The 18,568-nt window shown below is 40.5% G+C and overlaps 1 protein-coding gene across 2 annotated transcripts in view; it reads left to right on the forward strand.

The window, feature by feature from the left end:
• The window catches only part of LOC124165145 (AF4/FMR2 family member lilli-like), a 457,820-nt gene that overhangs the window by 412,996 nt on the left and 26,256 nt on the right, over positions 1–18,568 (forward strand). For both annotated transcript variants that reach the window (XM_046542452.1, XM_046542453.1), the window contains one exon: positions 14,561–14,909. In XM_046542452.1, the coding sequence (XP_046398408.1) occupies positions 14,561–14,909 (349 nt within the window). The remainder of the gene's footprint in view (positions 1–14,560; positions 14,910–18,568) is intronic.

Consider the following 18,568-nt stretch of genomic DNA (forward strand, 5'->3'; position numbering starts at 1 on the left):
TAAAAATCTCAGTGGTTCTGGCCAGAATTTATTTGCCAAACCCACCCCTGTCCTTCACTAAAGGGATGCTACAGCTATTGGCATTGACGCCAAACGAAGTGTTTTTTTTTCGTCCCAGCCACGTTGTGCGAATAACCTGCCCGATTCAGTGAAGCGAATATATATATTTCCCCCCCTGCGGGTGTCATGACGGCTTCTCTATGGGCTCCTCAGTGGGAGGCCCGGACTCGGCGGTGGTGATGGCCTCGCTGAAAGGGAAGCTTGTGCGGGGATTGGAAACGGAGGATCGGCTTGTTTGTCTGCGCTCAGAACGGAAGAAGGCACCTCGGAATTGCCACTGGGATGGTTTTTGTGCCGAGTGGCTATGGCGCGGGGAAAAAAGCCAGGGACCACCCCTTGCTGTATATCTCTCTCTCTCCATCCCTCCATTTCGTATCATCTCATGCCGGGAGAGATGGGAAATTGACTGGGGGAAGAGCTACGTTGGGTGGGGCTGGGCACACTGACGATACCGTGATATAATCGGAGTATTTCATTTTTTTTCTTTCACTCTGCACCAATTTCTTCTTGATGTCTTTTTCTCCTAATGAGTGAAGATTTCAATTTAATTAATTCCAATACATCTTCTCTGCTGAAGTTTCTTTTATGTAGCTCAGTATTTTTGTGAAAAATTATATACTCGCTGTAATTTTTATTTTTTTTGTTATCCGTAGCCATTGAATACGTTTATCTATAATGGGGTTGCTGTATGTTCTACAAGAGTTTTTAATACCGACCCAGGTTTCGGCAGTACACACTGTCATCATCAAGGTGAATATACAAAAATTTTGCGAGCTTATATCGATAATAAGAGTGTGTAATAATCGATAATGACAGTGTGTACTGCCGAAACCTGGGTCGGTATTAAAAACTCTTGTGTAACATACAAAATTGTATCTTCATTATGTTTCCTGTCAACAAGTTCCACCAAATATCGCCTTCCAACCTTAAGCTGAACGGGGTTGCTGTGTATATTTATTTACTTTGAAATATTTTCTTAAGTTTATAATTCGTTGTCTCGAGCGTGACGTCATGGAATCGACTTAACATAATGAAATGTAAAAAACTTTGCAATTACACATATTTTTACTGCTTTCGTTGTCCTTTTAGTGCTGAATACTGTTTAATACGGTTATATTTAAACGCAGTTACTGTGTACATGTATTTACTTAGATAGGTGTTCTTAAAATTAGAATAATTGTCTCGGGAGTAACTTCATGGAGTCGTCTTCACGTAATGAAATGTAAAAAAGTTTGCAATTCCACATATTTTAACTGTCGTTGTTGTCTTGTGATGTTGAATTCTGCTTCATAAGGTTATATTTTAACTTAGTTACTGTTTACATTTATTTACTTACAAAGGTTTTTTTAGTTATAATTCGTTGTCTTGGGCGTTACTTCATGGGATCGACTCAGCATAATGATATCTTAAAAAAAAACTTTGCCATTCCTCATATTTTTACTATTGTTTTTGTTATTGACGCTGAATACTGTTTAATACGGTTACATTTAAACGCAGTTACTGTGTACATTTATTTACTTAGAAATGTTTTCTTAAACTTAGGATTCGTTTTCTTGGGCTTAACTTCATGGAGTCGAATTCACGTAAAGAAACGTAAGAAGAGTTTGTCATTTCACTTGAATTAATTACTGTACGACCTAGGTTTCGAGGTGGGACGTTATCATCTTTTGTCCATATATTATACTCTGTTCTTGTTTATTGTAAGTTATTGTCACATATATGTTTCATAATGATTATGTTTCAAAAAATTATGTATACTTTCTTTTCGTTTTCTGGCTTGCCTTGAATTTAATTTTTAAGGATGGTAGCTTCCATGCTGGTTTTTTACCACTGAAGCTACCTAATTCTCCTTTTTATTTTTTGTGTTAAAAAAGTGTATTTTTAAGTTTGGAGTAATGAATTCATTCATTCATTCATCTAATGATAACGTACCACGTTGTGTGGAAGTTGCCATTTATAGTTCATATATTTTATCATGGATATATCGCATTTCCAACCGCGTCTAGCCTGGAGCGATTTCATACGTTTTACACGCTTCCATACTGGTCAAAAATATGAACTTTAAGTTAAATTATTTTCACTACGCATTCCTGCTCGCAAAACCCGCAATACTGAAACTCTATACCAGCCCAATTTCCGTCTGGCAATATCTCATAGATCTTTTTTCGCCTATCTTTTATTTTCAATTCAATCTCCAATACTTCTTCCTCTCTTGACATCTTTGCCTCCCGCACCAATTTTAATAACCAAGTGAAAAGTCTTTCTTTTTGGCACCGACCTTTTTTGTGTATTGTATATGTTGAAAATGGTTGTTATTTATGATATATATTTTTATACATGTTCATTATTATAATTACATAATTTATTTTGTTTATAAACCCAATGTAAAGGCCTCATTGCTGTTTTTGGTGTGATATAAATAAATGCCGCATACACCCAAGTGTTGTCGCCTGGGTGTCATGCGTGCACGAGATTCGTCATCATTTTGAAGGGTGGAAGGAGCGACATATGTTACTGCGACGCTCACGAGGCATGACATGTGGGTTGGTGGTCTGGGGGATGGGGGGGAGCATAGGACCCGATTGAGTGGATCTGCACTGTGAGTGGAGAATTTAAAGGGCCTGTTTGGGACGGGAGAAAGGGTTGTGGAAGCTGTCAAAAAGGGAAAGCAAAGAAAGAAGAGAGAGAGAGAGAGGAACGAAGCAGTAAGGGAAGGATTGGGAGTAGGGGTTGAGAGGAAGGTTTTGTGTGTTACGGCTGGAATGGGGAGCTGGAATATTTCTCCCTTTTTTCTCCGCTGGGGTGGCCGGACGAGCAGAAGAGGGATGCTCTCGCTGGAGAGAGACATATTGAGTGTCATATTTGAGGAGGGTTATACACAGGAGGAAAAGGGTTAATGTGACTGCTAGTTTGTGAACGAAATACCTCGTGTTCATGAGACTGCACAAAAAAACGGTTCAGGACGAGCGTCCGTATTTGTTTTGTTACGACTTCGAACATTCAATTAAAATCTCATATGCTATGCCTCATTTAGTCAATATTAGCATTGTTTTAATTTTTTTTCTAAATGATCGAGTATTTAACCCTCTCATTGCCACCAACTTGGAGCGACACTGGCGAGAAATGCCAAAAGTATTTAAATTAAGTTTGCTATCTTCGAGTAAAATTTTATGCTAGGCCATTTTTATGGTAGATGAATATGCTTTTTTTTAATTTTAATCTATTTATACATAAGTTTTTGACAGTATGATTAATCCTGATTTTAAATTCATGAGTTTATTTGCTGCATAATTATTAATTTGAACAATTAACTATACTTCAAAGCACATAAATCGGCCCATAAATCATAAAATAAATAGGAGGGACAATTTTCTTTTAGTGGGCTGTGATAATATCAATGTGAATCATGATCAGTTCCACGTGATAAGTACACTAAGTGATGAGTATTGCTAGTGAGCAACCGGCGTGAAAAGTTACGAGATATATATTGAGTGTCATATTTGAGGAGGGCTACATTGAAGAAAAAGGGTTAATTTGACTGCTAGTTTGTGAACGAAATACCTCGTGTTCATGAGACTGGACAAAAAATGTGAAAAGATAGAATAATACGTAGCATGGTACGAAAGGCATATTCAGTGACATATTTGATGGGGGTTACACGGAGGAGGAAAAGGGTTAGTTTGACTGCTAGTTTATGAACGAAATACCTCGTGTTCATACGACTAGTGTGTATTCAAGGGTAGTCATTCGAATTTTGATGATATATGGAAATGACGATTTTAAATGTAGTCAGTTCTCCGTTCTTGAGCGGAGGGTATTTTTCCAGATGAATGCCTTTTCAGTTTCCCCTGTGGGCATGGTTACTAGCCGTAGAGGGTTAACTATCCTTTTAGCTATGGAAAAAATATTTTAATCGGAGTGCAACTGAGTGTAATTTTTCTAACTGAAGTTATATATTAGTTGATTTTCTATGTCCAATCAAGTATTTATTTTCCATTACTGGTACCGTGTGGCTCTGAGCGATAGAAGAAACATATTACGGCCTTTTTGTCCGGTGAAATCATTCAATCCTTATTCGTTCGTTCGTTTGAGAACTCGAATTTTGAAAAAAAATTACGTAATTGTCGTAAATGTGTATTTTATTTTTACCAATAACTCCAATGTATTTATTGACGATAAACCACATCTTTCGTGAGAGTATGTATTGCAGTGTGATCCATGGCCCGAAACTAACAACTCATCATAACTGTCCCCACTGTTGTCACTCTCTTCTCAGTGAATTGAACGCTTGGATTGAGGATCTCTTAGTAAGATAGTTAGTATAATAAAAAAATGGCAACAGCGCCCATTATTTACCCCTTCTCATCTATAATTTTCCCAAGAATTGTCGGAGGTATGTACTTTATTTTTACCAATAATTCCAATGTCTTCATAGCTGGTATGCCACATCTTTTGTGAAAGTGTGTATTGCAGCGTGACGTATGGCCCGAAACAAACTACGTAACTGTCATATCTGTCTCCTCTGTTGCCACTCCCTTCTCAGTGAATTGAACGCTTGGATTGAGGATCTCTTAGTAAGATAGTTTGTAAATAGAAAATTGGCAGCAGCGCACATTATTTACCACTTCCATTCTTCTCTCCGTGCCTCTTCACTTTCAAACAGTGGCGATGGGTACCTATATAACGGTAAAATCTGTACGAAATTTAAACATTTATTGAACCACATGTGGGAGAAGGGCGACGCTTCTGCTAGGGAGAAAGAGATAACCCTTTATTGGTGATGACAGGGAGTTAGATGCTTAAGCGTCCAAATCGCTGCTCTCCACACTCAACCACTTAAGGTTCAGTCGCCTCCATTTCGTTCCGACTCTCTCCCATGACCATAATAGCGAGAGATTGCTCCTATCAAGTGGATTAAAAAATGTGCTCAAACATTATAATAGCGAGTAGAGTTCTGGGATGGTAGACGGGAAGGCGTAACTTGACTCTGAAGAGCGTTTTTGATTCAAGGAAGGTCGCGGACATATTTTAAGGGGAGTCGTTGGCAGCCGGCAAAAGTGACCTAAAATTTTTAAATCAACGGAGAAGATGTGACTTGCCAATGTTACCCGTCGTTAAGTTCCTATTGAAAATGCACTTCGACCTCCTATTCCCGCCTATGTAACGTTGAGTGTTAATTTGCGGTTCAAATGGCAGTACTGGAGAGGTCCTTCAATATTGTGAAAGTTGTATAAAAAATGAAGTCATTCAAGTAGTTGGAAGGTCCTCAGAACGGCTTCAGCTGAGTCGTATTCCGTGCCTTAATGTCACAGTGATTATTCTGTAGTAGTATAAAAACTGTACGCAAAGTGATATTGATCAAAACTTGCCCAGTTAGTTGCTGGTGTAGACTTACCAATGTTACCTGCCATTAAGTTCCTATTAAACATATACCTCACCCCGTAATTCCCACCTATGTAACGTAGAATGTTATTTTGCGGTTCAAGTGGCATGCTGGAGAGGTCCTTGCATAGTGTCAATTTCATATAAGAAAATGCAATCATTGAAGTAGTTAGAGGGTGCTCAGGTTGACTTTAGCTTAGTACTCTGTGCCTCACCGTCGCAGCGATTATTCTTCAATAGTACAAATGTTCTATGGAAAGTAATCTTGATCAAAAATACCCAATTAGTGGCCTCGATTACCTCGATTAAGCAATTAAATTCAGCAGGCAATACGATTGTTTTATTTTTTTACTGATTGGAAGTAATTTAATCAACTAAAGAACCATTTTCACCTCTGATTTTTCATGTGAGCAATTTCTATGATCTATTCTGTAGCATGCCGTCCTTCGACATTCAAAAGAATCAAGGGCACTCTCATAAGAAGACTAGAATTAATTTTGGTATATTTTTTCGTCAGCTTCATCGCCTATGGAGCTAGTGGTGATTAGCATCAGATTATTTTTTTAAATATTCGCTAGAGGCATTAAAATATTATACATAAGTGCATCTAATAATGATTCCCGAAACGACACTAGTCACCTTAGCAGGAATTTGGGACGGGCAGTAGTTAAGCTTATATTTGGGACTTCTGTAGGTAGTACTGCTTCGATTTTTTCATAGATGGTACATAGAGTTATACCTTATATGCGTAACACGTAAGTATACATAGGGAAAAGTTGAAGTGATAGCTTTGGTAGTTTCGAATACGTGGAGAGAAAGTGGTGTCTTTCCAGTGCTCACTGACAGGACTTTTGCCATAATGTAATTGACGGCTCCAACTTTTTTGCACGCTCCAATTCGTAACGTAGTTTGTAGTTGCTGTCCTTTTGACACTTTTCAACTCCTGCTGTTTACGAAAAAGATGTAAATTCCCTCCGGCCCCGGGCAAATTATATATCTCCAGTATTCACTCACAGGTCTTGTTCTATTTTGTAATTCACGGCTCCATTTTTTTTTACACTTTCCAATTCATAGCGTAGTTTTTAGGTGCTATCCTTTTGACACCTTATAGCTCTTGCTGTATACAAAAAGTTGTAAATTCCCACCAAACCCGGACAAAAGAAAGCCCTTCATTGGAGGTGCTCCAGGGTGGCCCGCGTGATACAGTATAGCATCACCTACGCCTTTTTCGCGAGTAAACTAGCTGGCTATGCAATCTCTCGAGACAAGCAGATCTCTTTAAAGTGAATAGTCTCGTTATTTTTTTTAAGCGAGCCGCCGTAATTCTCTCATCCGAATCCGCCCATCGGAATGTTTGTGAAGGAGAAGAATGCTCAGTCTTTTTTTTATACAGACGTCCAAGGGGGTAGGAGACTACAGGAGGTAAAGAGGATTTAGTGAATGAGGAGATACGTGTAGATATAAGGGGGAAAGAGGAGAGAACAAATAAGAGGAAGAAGGGAGAGGTGAGTGAGAATTGAGAAGGGATGGCAGAAAGCAGAGGGACAGGGATTCGGATCCCAGAAGAGGTGCTGGGTTTCTCGTATCCCCTAGTGTATTTGTTCATCAACATCTACACACTGCCCCGCAAGCTGTCTAAAAAGGCGTGTGGCAGGGGGTGTTACGACACCAGCCGTTTGCATATAAAAAGCAAAGTCTAAAACAATATTACGACTAGCTTTTATTATAGCATTTTATAGATCGAGGAAAAACGAATTACCATATTTATCCCTTCGGCAAAATATCAATCTTAATTTATCGCTTCTGTCGGACCTGGAAATATAGTGAGCCTCTAAGATGATGTTCTCCGTGTCGCTCTTAAAGATATCCATTCTCAATTGTTCGAGCAATCTAAGCCTAGCGCGCAGCCTCCGAGTCTCCAGCGGCTCCCAGCCTAATTCGCTTAACATCTAGTAATGCTGTCTGGGTACGCGTCGCGACTCATTGAGATGCCATGCCTTTGGGAACTTGAAACATGCTACGAAACCTCCCCAATATAAATGATAAAATTGATACACACACGTTTAACATCAATTTGGTAATTGATACACGTATGGGCATAAAAAATACGTCTGTATGAACGAATATCTGAGGTACTAATTTTAAATTGGCTCCATCCATAGTGAAAATTCCTAAATCGTAGCAGTACTCAAAACTGCCTCCAGTGTTTTCTCAAAGCATTAAGATTTAATCAATGGTATAGGCGAGTAGTCTTTTCAGTTACACTCTATGATTAAACCTCGAAGGTAAGTTTGGATATGCGAAGGTAGAGCTTACGTCGAAGTAAGCCACGGGCGTGTTTCAAACATTTTTGTCCATCTGTTCAGTTTAAATTTAAAGTTAATAAAAATTAATTTTGAAATTTTATCGTGAGAGTCAGCTGAATTTGGCTACACTGTAATACGTAGATGGAAAATTTATCCTTTCGATAATTTTTCCTTGGGTTTCAAACTATTTTGAAGTGGTCGATTCTATGTCTAGATTATTTTGACCCCCAAATGCTCCAAAGAGTAGAGGCATAGAGGTAGTTGTCAACACTGTAATAGATAGAATATTTACCGTTTAGACAAATTTTCCTAGGGTTTCAAACTCTTTTGAATTGGTCGATTCGATTGGTCTTGATCCGAAAAACGACATTTTTGGAAAACGATTTTTTCAAACCCTCCAAAAAGTATAGGTATAGAGGCATTTGGAAACACTAAAATAGATAGAAATTGTACTGTTTCGAAAAAAAATTCGTAGGATTTCAGACTATTTTAGAGGGGGTGGATCCGATGACTTCTTGTTGTATCTCGCCACGTTCACTCCAAACATTTGTACGAGTCTGTCAGTCTGTGGTCGGAAGTGGATTTTATAGTATTATGATGTGTTTCCGACACGATCATTCACCAAAAGGATTAGGTTGGATAAGTTAAGGATAGAGAGTCTCAGTGACTCGGTAGATGTGAACGGAGATCAGGGGGAAAACGGGGAAGGGCACAAGTGAAAAGAAGGGGACAGAAAGTTTACATGGGAGCAGAGGTTTGGTAAGCTTTGGAGAGAGGCAAGGGTGGAAAAGTACTCCCTTGGTGCATTTGATGCGACCTTAGCAAACACGCGTGCCTTGACGTGAAAAGGTCTGCGAGACACGCGTGTTACACCCCTCACATGTTTCCCTCGTGACACCGTCACTCGAAAAAGCGAGCCAACAAACGGATTATATTCCTCTTATTTTTTTGTATCACTTTGAAAAAAAATCTTTTTTTCCTGAAGTCTGGCTTATTCAGTGAAAGAATAAAATGATAGGAGTTCAGCTAGCGCATAATTTCATATCAGAGCTTTGATTAATGCTATATTTTGTGCCAAAAGTGAGAAAATTTTTATCTTTTTTCATGCTTCAATATTTCCAATCTAGACGTCCTCGCAATGTAGGGTGAAGTCTTTTTCTTTGGCCAACACACACCAAAGTTGCTCTGTTAAGGCTAGCTTTGGTTGGTTTTCCGCCGTAATCTCTTTCAATGCTACGTATGGATACGATGAAGTTCAACTGATTCAGGCCTGATATAGTGGGAGTTCGATATATTGAAGTGAAAGTTAGTTGCACTTTTTATTGTTGCGGAAAAATTCAACTACCTTTCATTTCAAAATGAATATGATTGTCAGTTGTTTACTATCTTATGATATTGCTCATGACTAGAAGTCCTATGAATATTTGCATTTACTGAATAAACTTGTGCTTCCCGAGAAAACTACATATTTTCGTAAAGTTTTATCGATGGACGACTTCACTTTTTGGCCATTCCATGGACTTAAATATTTTAAGTTGCTTTAACGTTTGTCCTTTAAAAAATAGTCCTGTGACTATTCTATCTGTTCATTGCGCGGGAATATACCGTTATTTTAAATCCATTGTTCCATATTCAATTTCATTCATTCGATGAATATACTTCCATTCATTTGAATACGTCACCCTCAAATTCGAGGAGTACATTCGATTATATTGCATAACAAGTATGACTTACGTTACGCTAGTCGTTACCGTTTAGGATAAGGTAAGTGTAAAATTTTACACTGCTCTCCAAGCTATTGATCAGATGGCAGTTTTAAGGTTGTCCTCTTTCGCGGCACTTCTCAGCGACCCTCTTACGTTTTGAATTTGAATTATCCAGCGCTTGCACTTCAAAAGTGAAAAAAAAAGAAAACTAGCCCGCGTCCCGACGCGAAGGAGAGATAGCCCGCGCTTCCTCTCCAGAAAAGACGTCCATCCTCTGCTTTTGATGAGAGTGCTTTGCTCCCGAAATTATGGGGCAATGTCCTACTAAGCGTGTCTGGGATGACATATCGTAATCTTTGCCGGCTTTGCTTTTTAGCGGGTGATTTATCTTTTTTGTTATGACTACCAAGAAGTTGATTTTCCCCTCTGAAATAGGGCTAAGAGCGGTCAAATGAAAATGAATTTTTGAGGCTTTTTTATTTCCGAGTCATCCTCGTACGTATCGTCATCTCAACGCGCGAAATCCCAGTCTTAGTTCTAATTTATCCTCGCAGCAATTTCTTCCCTTTATTCTTTACAGCTTGAGGGAGTACTCTTATATCCATTGAAATCAAATGCATCATAGTATAATTAATTAATCACATTGAAATTTTTCATTATTTTTCATATAAATTCGCTTAAGATAACAATCAATAGATAAGACACGATGGCAAAAGAGGTTGAAATGCGATTTTCATTATTGAGTTCACATTTATAGATAAAAGCAAATGCCAAACTTTATCTGTGGGTAGGGGATGAAATTTATGTTATTAAAAAAATTTTACTCACAACTTCCGTTCACCGTACGTCACAACTGGAGTCTACCTTAATACTCTCCGTTCTTAAACTTGCAAATTTTTTATCCAAGATTTTAGATCATTGAAAATTCGGGCAAACTAGGACTCTGTCTTGCATGACTTCTCGAAATGGGCGGATCATAAAACACGTTTTTTGTCTTGAATAAAAAATTAATGACCAATTTTTAAACTAAGCAAACTTCTTAATTTATTCAAAATCGTTTTTCTCCACAAATGTATTCTGCCATGTCTTCTCAGCAACACCCCCCCCCCATGAGTACAATAAATCAATTGGACGAATGTTATGTAGTTTCGACCCGAAGTAGTTTTGACTCGGATTTTGTTTCGACCCTTTGTTTAGCTCCCCGGGTTTAAATCCATTTCTTTTCGTTTCAACATTTCGCTCCAGGGAACAAAACTATTGAAATTTTACTGGTTTTGACTTTCGTTAAGTTTTTATTGCCATCCCTGATATTTACCTTGAACTTATACCTCGATGCTTATACCTTTTGCTTGGTGGCTTCAACCTGTGAGCTCTTATGTAGGCAGGCAGACACCCTGCTCGAAGGCACAACTTCCGCCGGAGCTGGGCAAAAGCCGTGACTGTGCCGTGAACCGGCATCCGGTTGAATGTTAATTGGACGCCATTGAAAGTGTACAACCCCTCCGCCTCCTCCTCCTTCAGCAGATGGAAGGAGAGAAAGAAAGAGGGTCGACTCGACCCCACCAATGACGCGTCTTCCCACAAGCGAAAAGCCCGCCAGTCGCGGTGATTCACTCTTTGGCCCCACGCAACGAGTCTTCTCATTGTTGGCGCCTTCGGGAGTTCGAGTTGGAAGGTCACATGGCTTTGCGCAATGAAGTAGATTGTCTCATCAACCAACAGTGCTGGGTTCCGGAAATTAAATATCATTAGATATGCGAGGAAATCGTAAATGCGATATAGATACAATGTGCGCAAATACATGCGACATAGATGCGATGACTGAACTTTTATGATATTTTTACGCAAATTTGCCTTTTCAACGGCAAAATTCGTACATTTTGTGCCGAGCGCCGTTTAAATGCTCCGCCGACACTCACCGCTTAAAGCATGTGAGCGACTGGCCAGCTGATAGTTGGCTGGGACTCAATGGGGCCGCGAACTACAAGTGGGCGCGGGCAAGCTACGCCTCCGCCACTATATGTCTTATTCCTTAATTTATCATTGTTCTATAGTATAATTATTTAAAATTTTCTTTATTTCGTCATATAACTGTGGACTCACTACATTTCATCGTCATCTACCTCATTATGGAAATAAAAAATAGACGCGACAAAGTGCGATAAACTGTTATTGAAAGTGTGATAAAATAAAAATGAAAGTGCAATTTTCACGAATCTCGTTAATCGGAATTGGGGCTGTATATGCATTGAGTTTTCCTATGCACCCATAAAAACTTGGATTTTCCCATTTCTAAGTTTGGAGAAAATAGCCCCTGTTGTATCACCGGTAAAAACATGAGAGGGTGTTTTTACGCTCTTTTACTTTGCCACTACTGCCTGTGTAATAAGAGGCCTTGGCCTTGAATTTTTAACGGAGAGGAGCTTTTTGCGGTGATTATTTTTCAAAATATACGCATCTTTATTTTTGATGGCTACAATACATTTTATGAAACCTAAGTACAATCAATATTCTGTCGCTCAAAATACGTATGATGCCGCCTTTAACCGATTGAGTAGGTACTACAAACATTCGCTCTAGTATGTTTTAATGAATTGTTTTACTATTCATGGAATGCCAATGTTGATTTCTCTCGGGAATTGCGCTCACTCCATTTTTCTGTTTAAATGTGGAGTGAGTTGCCTCTTCTTATGTGAAGGAAAATAATCGATTCATAGCAGTGGTGAATGATTCTACTCTGATCAAATTATGATGGATTTTCAAATTCTGTAAAACTTTATTTTATAACAAGCATACCTGTAGCAATATGAGGAGAGACTTGTAAATTGCAAGTTGTACGATGTGTCACTATGATGAACACTAATGTCTTCGAAAAAATGAAAATACCATTCCATACAAAAAAGAAACATCCACGCCCACTTCACTTCTTATTATTTTTCATATATATTTTTCTAATTGAGGGGGTGAGATGCCAAGGGGTCCAAGAGATATATTTTTTCTAAACAGAGCTAAGTACAGATTAGGTTAAGAAAGCAAGCTAAATCATCTAGATATTTATCAGTGCATTTGTTTTTCTACTCGATGTCGGCACAGAACAGAGATTCACTCGTACCTCTTGGCCACCGAGTTCTGGTATAGTTCTTCAACCAATTTCTTTACCTAACTACGTTTAGAAAAAAATCACTTTTATATAGTAACTAATAACTGAAGGCTTTAGTTGGTGAAACCTCTCCATATTGGAAATAAAAAAATAAAACTTTGTGAGGTTCACTATTATTTTAATGTGGGCACGGCCCGGGTTTCGTAACTTGGTTTCATCTTCAGGTGTAAGAAGATGTAACCACGAAGATGGAACCACGTTACAAAACCCGGGTCGTGCCCACATTAAAATAATAGTGAACCTTACAAAGTTTTATTCCTTTATTTCCAATAAATTTTATCCCTTGGTTATCCCCTCAGTTGCAAAAATATAAATGGGGAATAATAAGAAGTGAAGTGGGCGTGAATTTGGTTTTATCCTCGTGATTCTTCACCCAAAGCTTCCATAGTCGGCTGCTTCCATTTTTAAAATCCGCCTCTGCATACTCGAAGGACACATTTTGCACGCGTTCACCCGTGCACGAACGCTGGAAAACGGCACGCGGCCGGTGCATTGATTGTCTGTTGTTTTCGTTACGCGTCGATCGTCGCGAAGGGAATGTGCCCTGAGGAGTAAAAGTATGGGCACCGCTCCCACCAGGAGGCGGTGAAATCACTTCTCCTTTGCACGCGTGGGAATGGAGTGGTCTTTGCTGAATTAGGTGCTGGCGTGCTTTGATCTTTTCTTCTTTCGTACGTAAGAGTCCACGAACGATATCCCGTGGAGAATGGCGGTGAATAAATACCTCTTCGTTGGAGAAGGTGCATTCTCGTGTGATTATGTAGTCGTCCCACGGTGTAAGGATGCCTTCCAACCTCTTGCACGACGTACTTCCGTGTATACTTAAGAGCATTTGCGTTCACTCTCGTAGGTAGTGAAGGGACCTGGAAATAAATTGGCATTCGGTGACCTAGAAAATTATTCACGCTGAGAGTTAAATGGTATCAAAGTCGGTATCGATTTACTCATTCTATCAGGTCAACATTTTGAGTAGGAAATAATTAATGAGCGCAACTGATTTCTAATGCTTGTTACCGCTTTGTTAGAAGATCTTCATATCGATAGCAACTTAGATACATTTTATGGTTCATGTGCAGTGAAATTATTTCTACACTAATACCTATGCCTTTTTTATAACTATGTATGATTAAATTCTTAAATAGTCACATTTAGCTTCACCTTGTGTGTTTAAAGTTAGGTGGGCCAATTCCGATCAGCCCGAATTAGGTCGCACAGGTTACTCTACTGACTAAGGGAAGATATAAATTGTATATTTTCATGGAATACGCGCTCATCTATCTCTAATTGGTATTATGAAAAGCAAAACGTTCGCGAGGATGATCGAAGATCTCTCTATTCCGGTGATAAATATAAAATATATTAACTCTTGCAAGTTAACTTTATCTAAAGGCTTATTTAATTTACTTTAGGAAGTTAATGAGATATGTTCGATTGTATTGCTCCATGATTACTTTTGGAAGATGATTTTTAATCAAATACTATTCCTTATTACCAGTATTTTCTATATGCTTCCTGTTACAATAAAGGTGAACCAGTGGCATAGCCAGGAATTTCGTTAAGGGGGGTCCAAAACCAGTGGAAATTTTTTTTTTTAACGGAGCACCAAGTAGAGGCTTTTAAACTAATTTTAGCACTTTTCGTAATTGAAAAAACATCATTTGTCGAAGAAATCTTTTTTAAAGTAATATTTTTTCTTTGATGAAGGAAAGAAATTTATCTTTATATTTGGGGGGGATGTTCGCAGCCCCCATGACCTCCCCCCTCGTTACGCCACTGAGGTGAACCTAACAAAATGTTATACTCATGCAGGGGCATCGGGAAGTCCCTGAAAATCTCTACTACAGCCGGGATTTGAACCTGGTACCACGGACTGTGAAGTCAACACTGTGAGCAACCAACTCTTTTTAAATTGTCGCTGACGTTTTAATTGTTCTCTTCTATTGCAGTCGGCAACCCCCTCCCCGCAGCAGACGTCTTTCTCGCAGCAGAAGGCGTCGATCAAGTCGAAGGCGGCCGAAGACGAGGAGGAGGACGAGGGTCACGGCGAGGAGACCCATGAGGAAGAGGAAGAAGAGGAGGGCGGCGGCAGCAAGTTCTGCACCCTGCCCAGGCACCTCAAAGGAGGCTCAGCAGCCTTCAGCATCGTCTCCGTGTCCTTCGTCAAGGGTCCAGGGAACAAGGGGCTGGGCTTCAGCATCGTCGGCGGCAGGGATTCACCTCGCGGCATGATGGGCATCTACATCAAAACCGTGTTCCCCAACGGACAGGCGGCGGACAGCGGACGGGTCAAGGAAGGTGAGTTACCTGTCTAATTAGATCTCCAAAAGGATAATAGTGAAATTATAAACCCCGCAAGATCTCGAATCTATATACCATAAAACCCACTTCCGACGACTGACTTACTAATAAAGCCTAATTAAGTCGAGAAAAACTATTTCTAAAGAGATATCGACATATCGAATGACAAACAAAAAGCTGTGAAACAAATTTAAGTGGGCAGTACGATATCTTTGTTTTTCACTGACTGACCGGCTGACTGACTGATTCATACCAATGTTTGGGGTGAAAGAGACGAGGTACGGCAACAAATCGACTTCCTCTATAATCGTCTGGAACGCTAGTAAAAATTCTCGAAACACTAAATTGTCTATCTTCTATGTATGACAGTTTTCCCAACTGCTCCTATGCCTCTACTTTAAGGGGTCATTTAGGGGTCAACTAATCGATGGTAATGATGAATTTGAACATTGCGGAGAAGATTGACGTCTAAGTCATTACCGTAGCCATTAGTTCATAGCCAGTAGCCTGCAGCCTGCAGCCTTTTCTGGTTACTGTGCCATTTCTTGATATTTTTGTCTGCTGTTTGTTTCTTAGGGGTCATTTTTTCTGTGATTTCTAGCCTACTTATACACTGACAGGAAAGAGCTCAATTTGTAAACAACCACAGAAGCATTACACAGATTGTAATGAGGTAAATGCTAACAATTCTTGCCACCAACAATCGAACAGTGACGGTAAACAACAACCCTGAACAAAAAACACTGTCAACAATGAACGACAATCGAATCAGTATTAGATTTTTAGTGTCCATTATTGACATTATTGTAACAATGAGATTTTGATGGGAAAAAACCTCATCCATTGAACTAGCCTGCTTCCCGTGAAGGTACCTCTCCGCAGCGACACGTTCTGATTGCCACCAATTCGTGTTCCGACGGGCGTGCGCCACCAACGAACTCACAAAAAATCAAACAAAAGAGCGATGATGCCCGGGTGGGATATAGAGACGCGATGGAGAGAGGCCAACTTTCGGCACAAACCTTTGCCCTGCCCTCCCGTGAGAAGTTAATTCGATTAGCCTCCGCCCAGGAGTCTATTCAACTTTTTTAGTGCCCTCGACGACGGATTTCCCCAGATCGTAGTCGAACACAAAAAGCCACGCATAGTTCACTCCGACCTCACCCCCTTAGAGCTCAACCGTCCATCCCTACGTACAAGGTTCAGTTGGTGGGGAAATGTGTCACGTCACAACTCGTGATGAGAATTGATGATGGCCGCCCTGCGCCGCGAACGGAAGAGGATGGAGAAAAAAATGACGAGCGTTAAGCGAACCCGCCCTCTTGACTCGGCGTCTGTCGTGGACCTTACCGAAAGACCATCATCCCATCCGTCGGCGAGTTTTGTCTGTCTGCATGTCCGATTGTCTGTCCCTCGGCTGGTTCTCTTGATTAGGGCTGTGTATTCGTTGAAACGTCTGTGATGTGGACCTGATTAGACGACTGGTCGGATCATAGCGTCGTTACGGCAGGGGTTTTGCCTTGGTCTAAAGTTTCTGATGATTTGAAGTTGTCTACTACGCTGTGAGAGGAAAGTTGCTTCCTTAAAATTTGGATATGCCTATACATATTTGAGTTAATACCCTGCCTGCCAATTCTTGAGTAGTTTTGCGTAAAAAAATGACCTGTCGTAGTTCGCACCACATTAAATATTGTATGATGTGTAGCTCGATGTTGTGGAAGTTCTTAACATTAGTTAAATGAGACATTACAATATTTCAACACGATTTATTTTAACACACTGCCTTTCGTTGTGACAACAGCATGAATAATGTTGTTTTAATAACGTTGGCACTTGATAATGTTGTTGTAACAACAAAATGCGTCCTGTTAAAATAAGGGGCAACCCGCGGGACTCGAACGCGCGACCTTCGGTTTGACTGGTGAGAACTCTTACCCACTCCCCACCTAGGCCGACAATGAATAATAATAATTATGGCGCACGAATCGGTGGCAATTAGAACGTGTCGCCGTTTATCTACGCGGGAAGCAGGCCAGTCCAATAGATGAGGTTTTCTCCCATCAACATCTCATTATTACGTCAATAATGGGTAACAATAATCTATTACTGATTCGATAGTCCTTCATTGTTGACAGTGTTTTTTGAGGGTCACTATTTGTCGCCACTGTTTGATTGTTGATGGCAAGAATAGTTACCCTTTTATCTTATTGCAATTATGTTCCTGTTATTGCTTACAAATTGAGCTGTTTTCTTTCCGTATCGCCATTGGCAGGTTGCGAGTATGGGTACATTCTCTGATTTGCAGGTGATGAAAGATTCTCAAATTCTTGATATCGACCCCAAAAACATCTTGGTTAGGGTTAAGAGCCCCGTTCATTTGAAAGGTAATTTGGAGAGACCGTCCATGGCCTATTGGACTGGAGGGAATGTCTCCTTGGAAGTTTAAAGCCGCACGCGACAATCCGCCCGTGTCCAAACTGCACGCCACACCTCTGCCACTTCTTTTCACACTCCCACGGCCCTTCTCAACCCTTTTTTTTCTTCTCTCTCTTGTAATTCCACTCATATTGCGGCCCCCCTTCCCTCAACACTTCCTCCATCCTCGACTCAACGGCACGTGGCATTTGGGAGATCCCTGGCGGGAAAGAACCGAAGCGATGCCGGCTCGTGTAGTAGCAGATCCAGTATAGGGTCCAGGGGGGCTAGGTGAGGGGCCTGGGGGGTGCATCTCCCAGCAGTTGTGGGGGTCCGGGTGATTACGAAAATTTTGAGGGCTCCGAGGCTTGTGACAACACTTACTATGCGTAAAGAGTTCTCGGGATCGCCACCGAGTCAGGAACTGCATTGGTCAGGCCTCATTGCCCTTAGGACGATGGCCGAGTCAGACATCAAAACGTCGGCAGTAATGAAGTTCCTGACACGGTGGTGATCTCGAGAACTCTATACGCAGTCGATTTTCCCCGGGAAAGCTTTAAATCTTTTTCATTACTAATTTTCAGGAGAATTATTTTTTTAAACAAACATTTATGTACATTTTTAGAAATTTTACGTCATTGTAAGTTTCTATTATGTGTTAAATTTTTATATTCCACAGCTAAACAAAAATAGCATTTTATATGGCGTACCCGAGTTGCAGGCACAAGGGGAGGGATGGGGCCAATACCCCTCTCTGGGTCCGTCACTGGGCTTGTGGGATGGGTACGCTAACACGCTTTTCCATGCTACGTGCGGCGTACGAAGCGTCAAGATCGAGCATTGTTGAGGAGAGGGTTGCATCCCTGCTGAGAGCCTTCCGTCTGCCTCCCCTGCTTCAAAACGGTGGTCATCTAACGCGACGGGGGGTAGTTAAGCGGTGACCAGAACTGGACCGGACCTCATAGCCGGTTCGAACCCATTCCATAAACCCACCCCACGTTATTCATATGAGAATATGCGCATGATATGAACGAACATTTTTTATTTCAAGGGATGAAAGGGGGTGGAAAAAAATTATGAAAGGGTGGTCATCGATCACGCGGCATAAGAGGGAAAAACAACAACGTCAAGTAGTTATCCTCCCGATTAACTCGGGATATTTCGCCGGATTACAACAATGCGCTGTTCCCTCCACCCAGTTGCCTGGATTCCGCGTCGCTTATTCCCCTCCCATTGTTGTC

The sequence above is a fragment of the Ischnura elegans genome, chromosome 9, assembly GCF_921293095.1.
Source record: "Ischnura elegans chromosome 9, ioIscEleg1.1, whole genome shotgun sequence".
Classification (NCBI taxonomy): domain Eukaryota; kingdom Metazoa; phylum Arthropoda; class Insecta; order Odonata; family Coenagrionidae; genus Ischnura; species Ischnura elegans.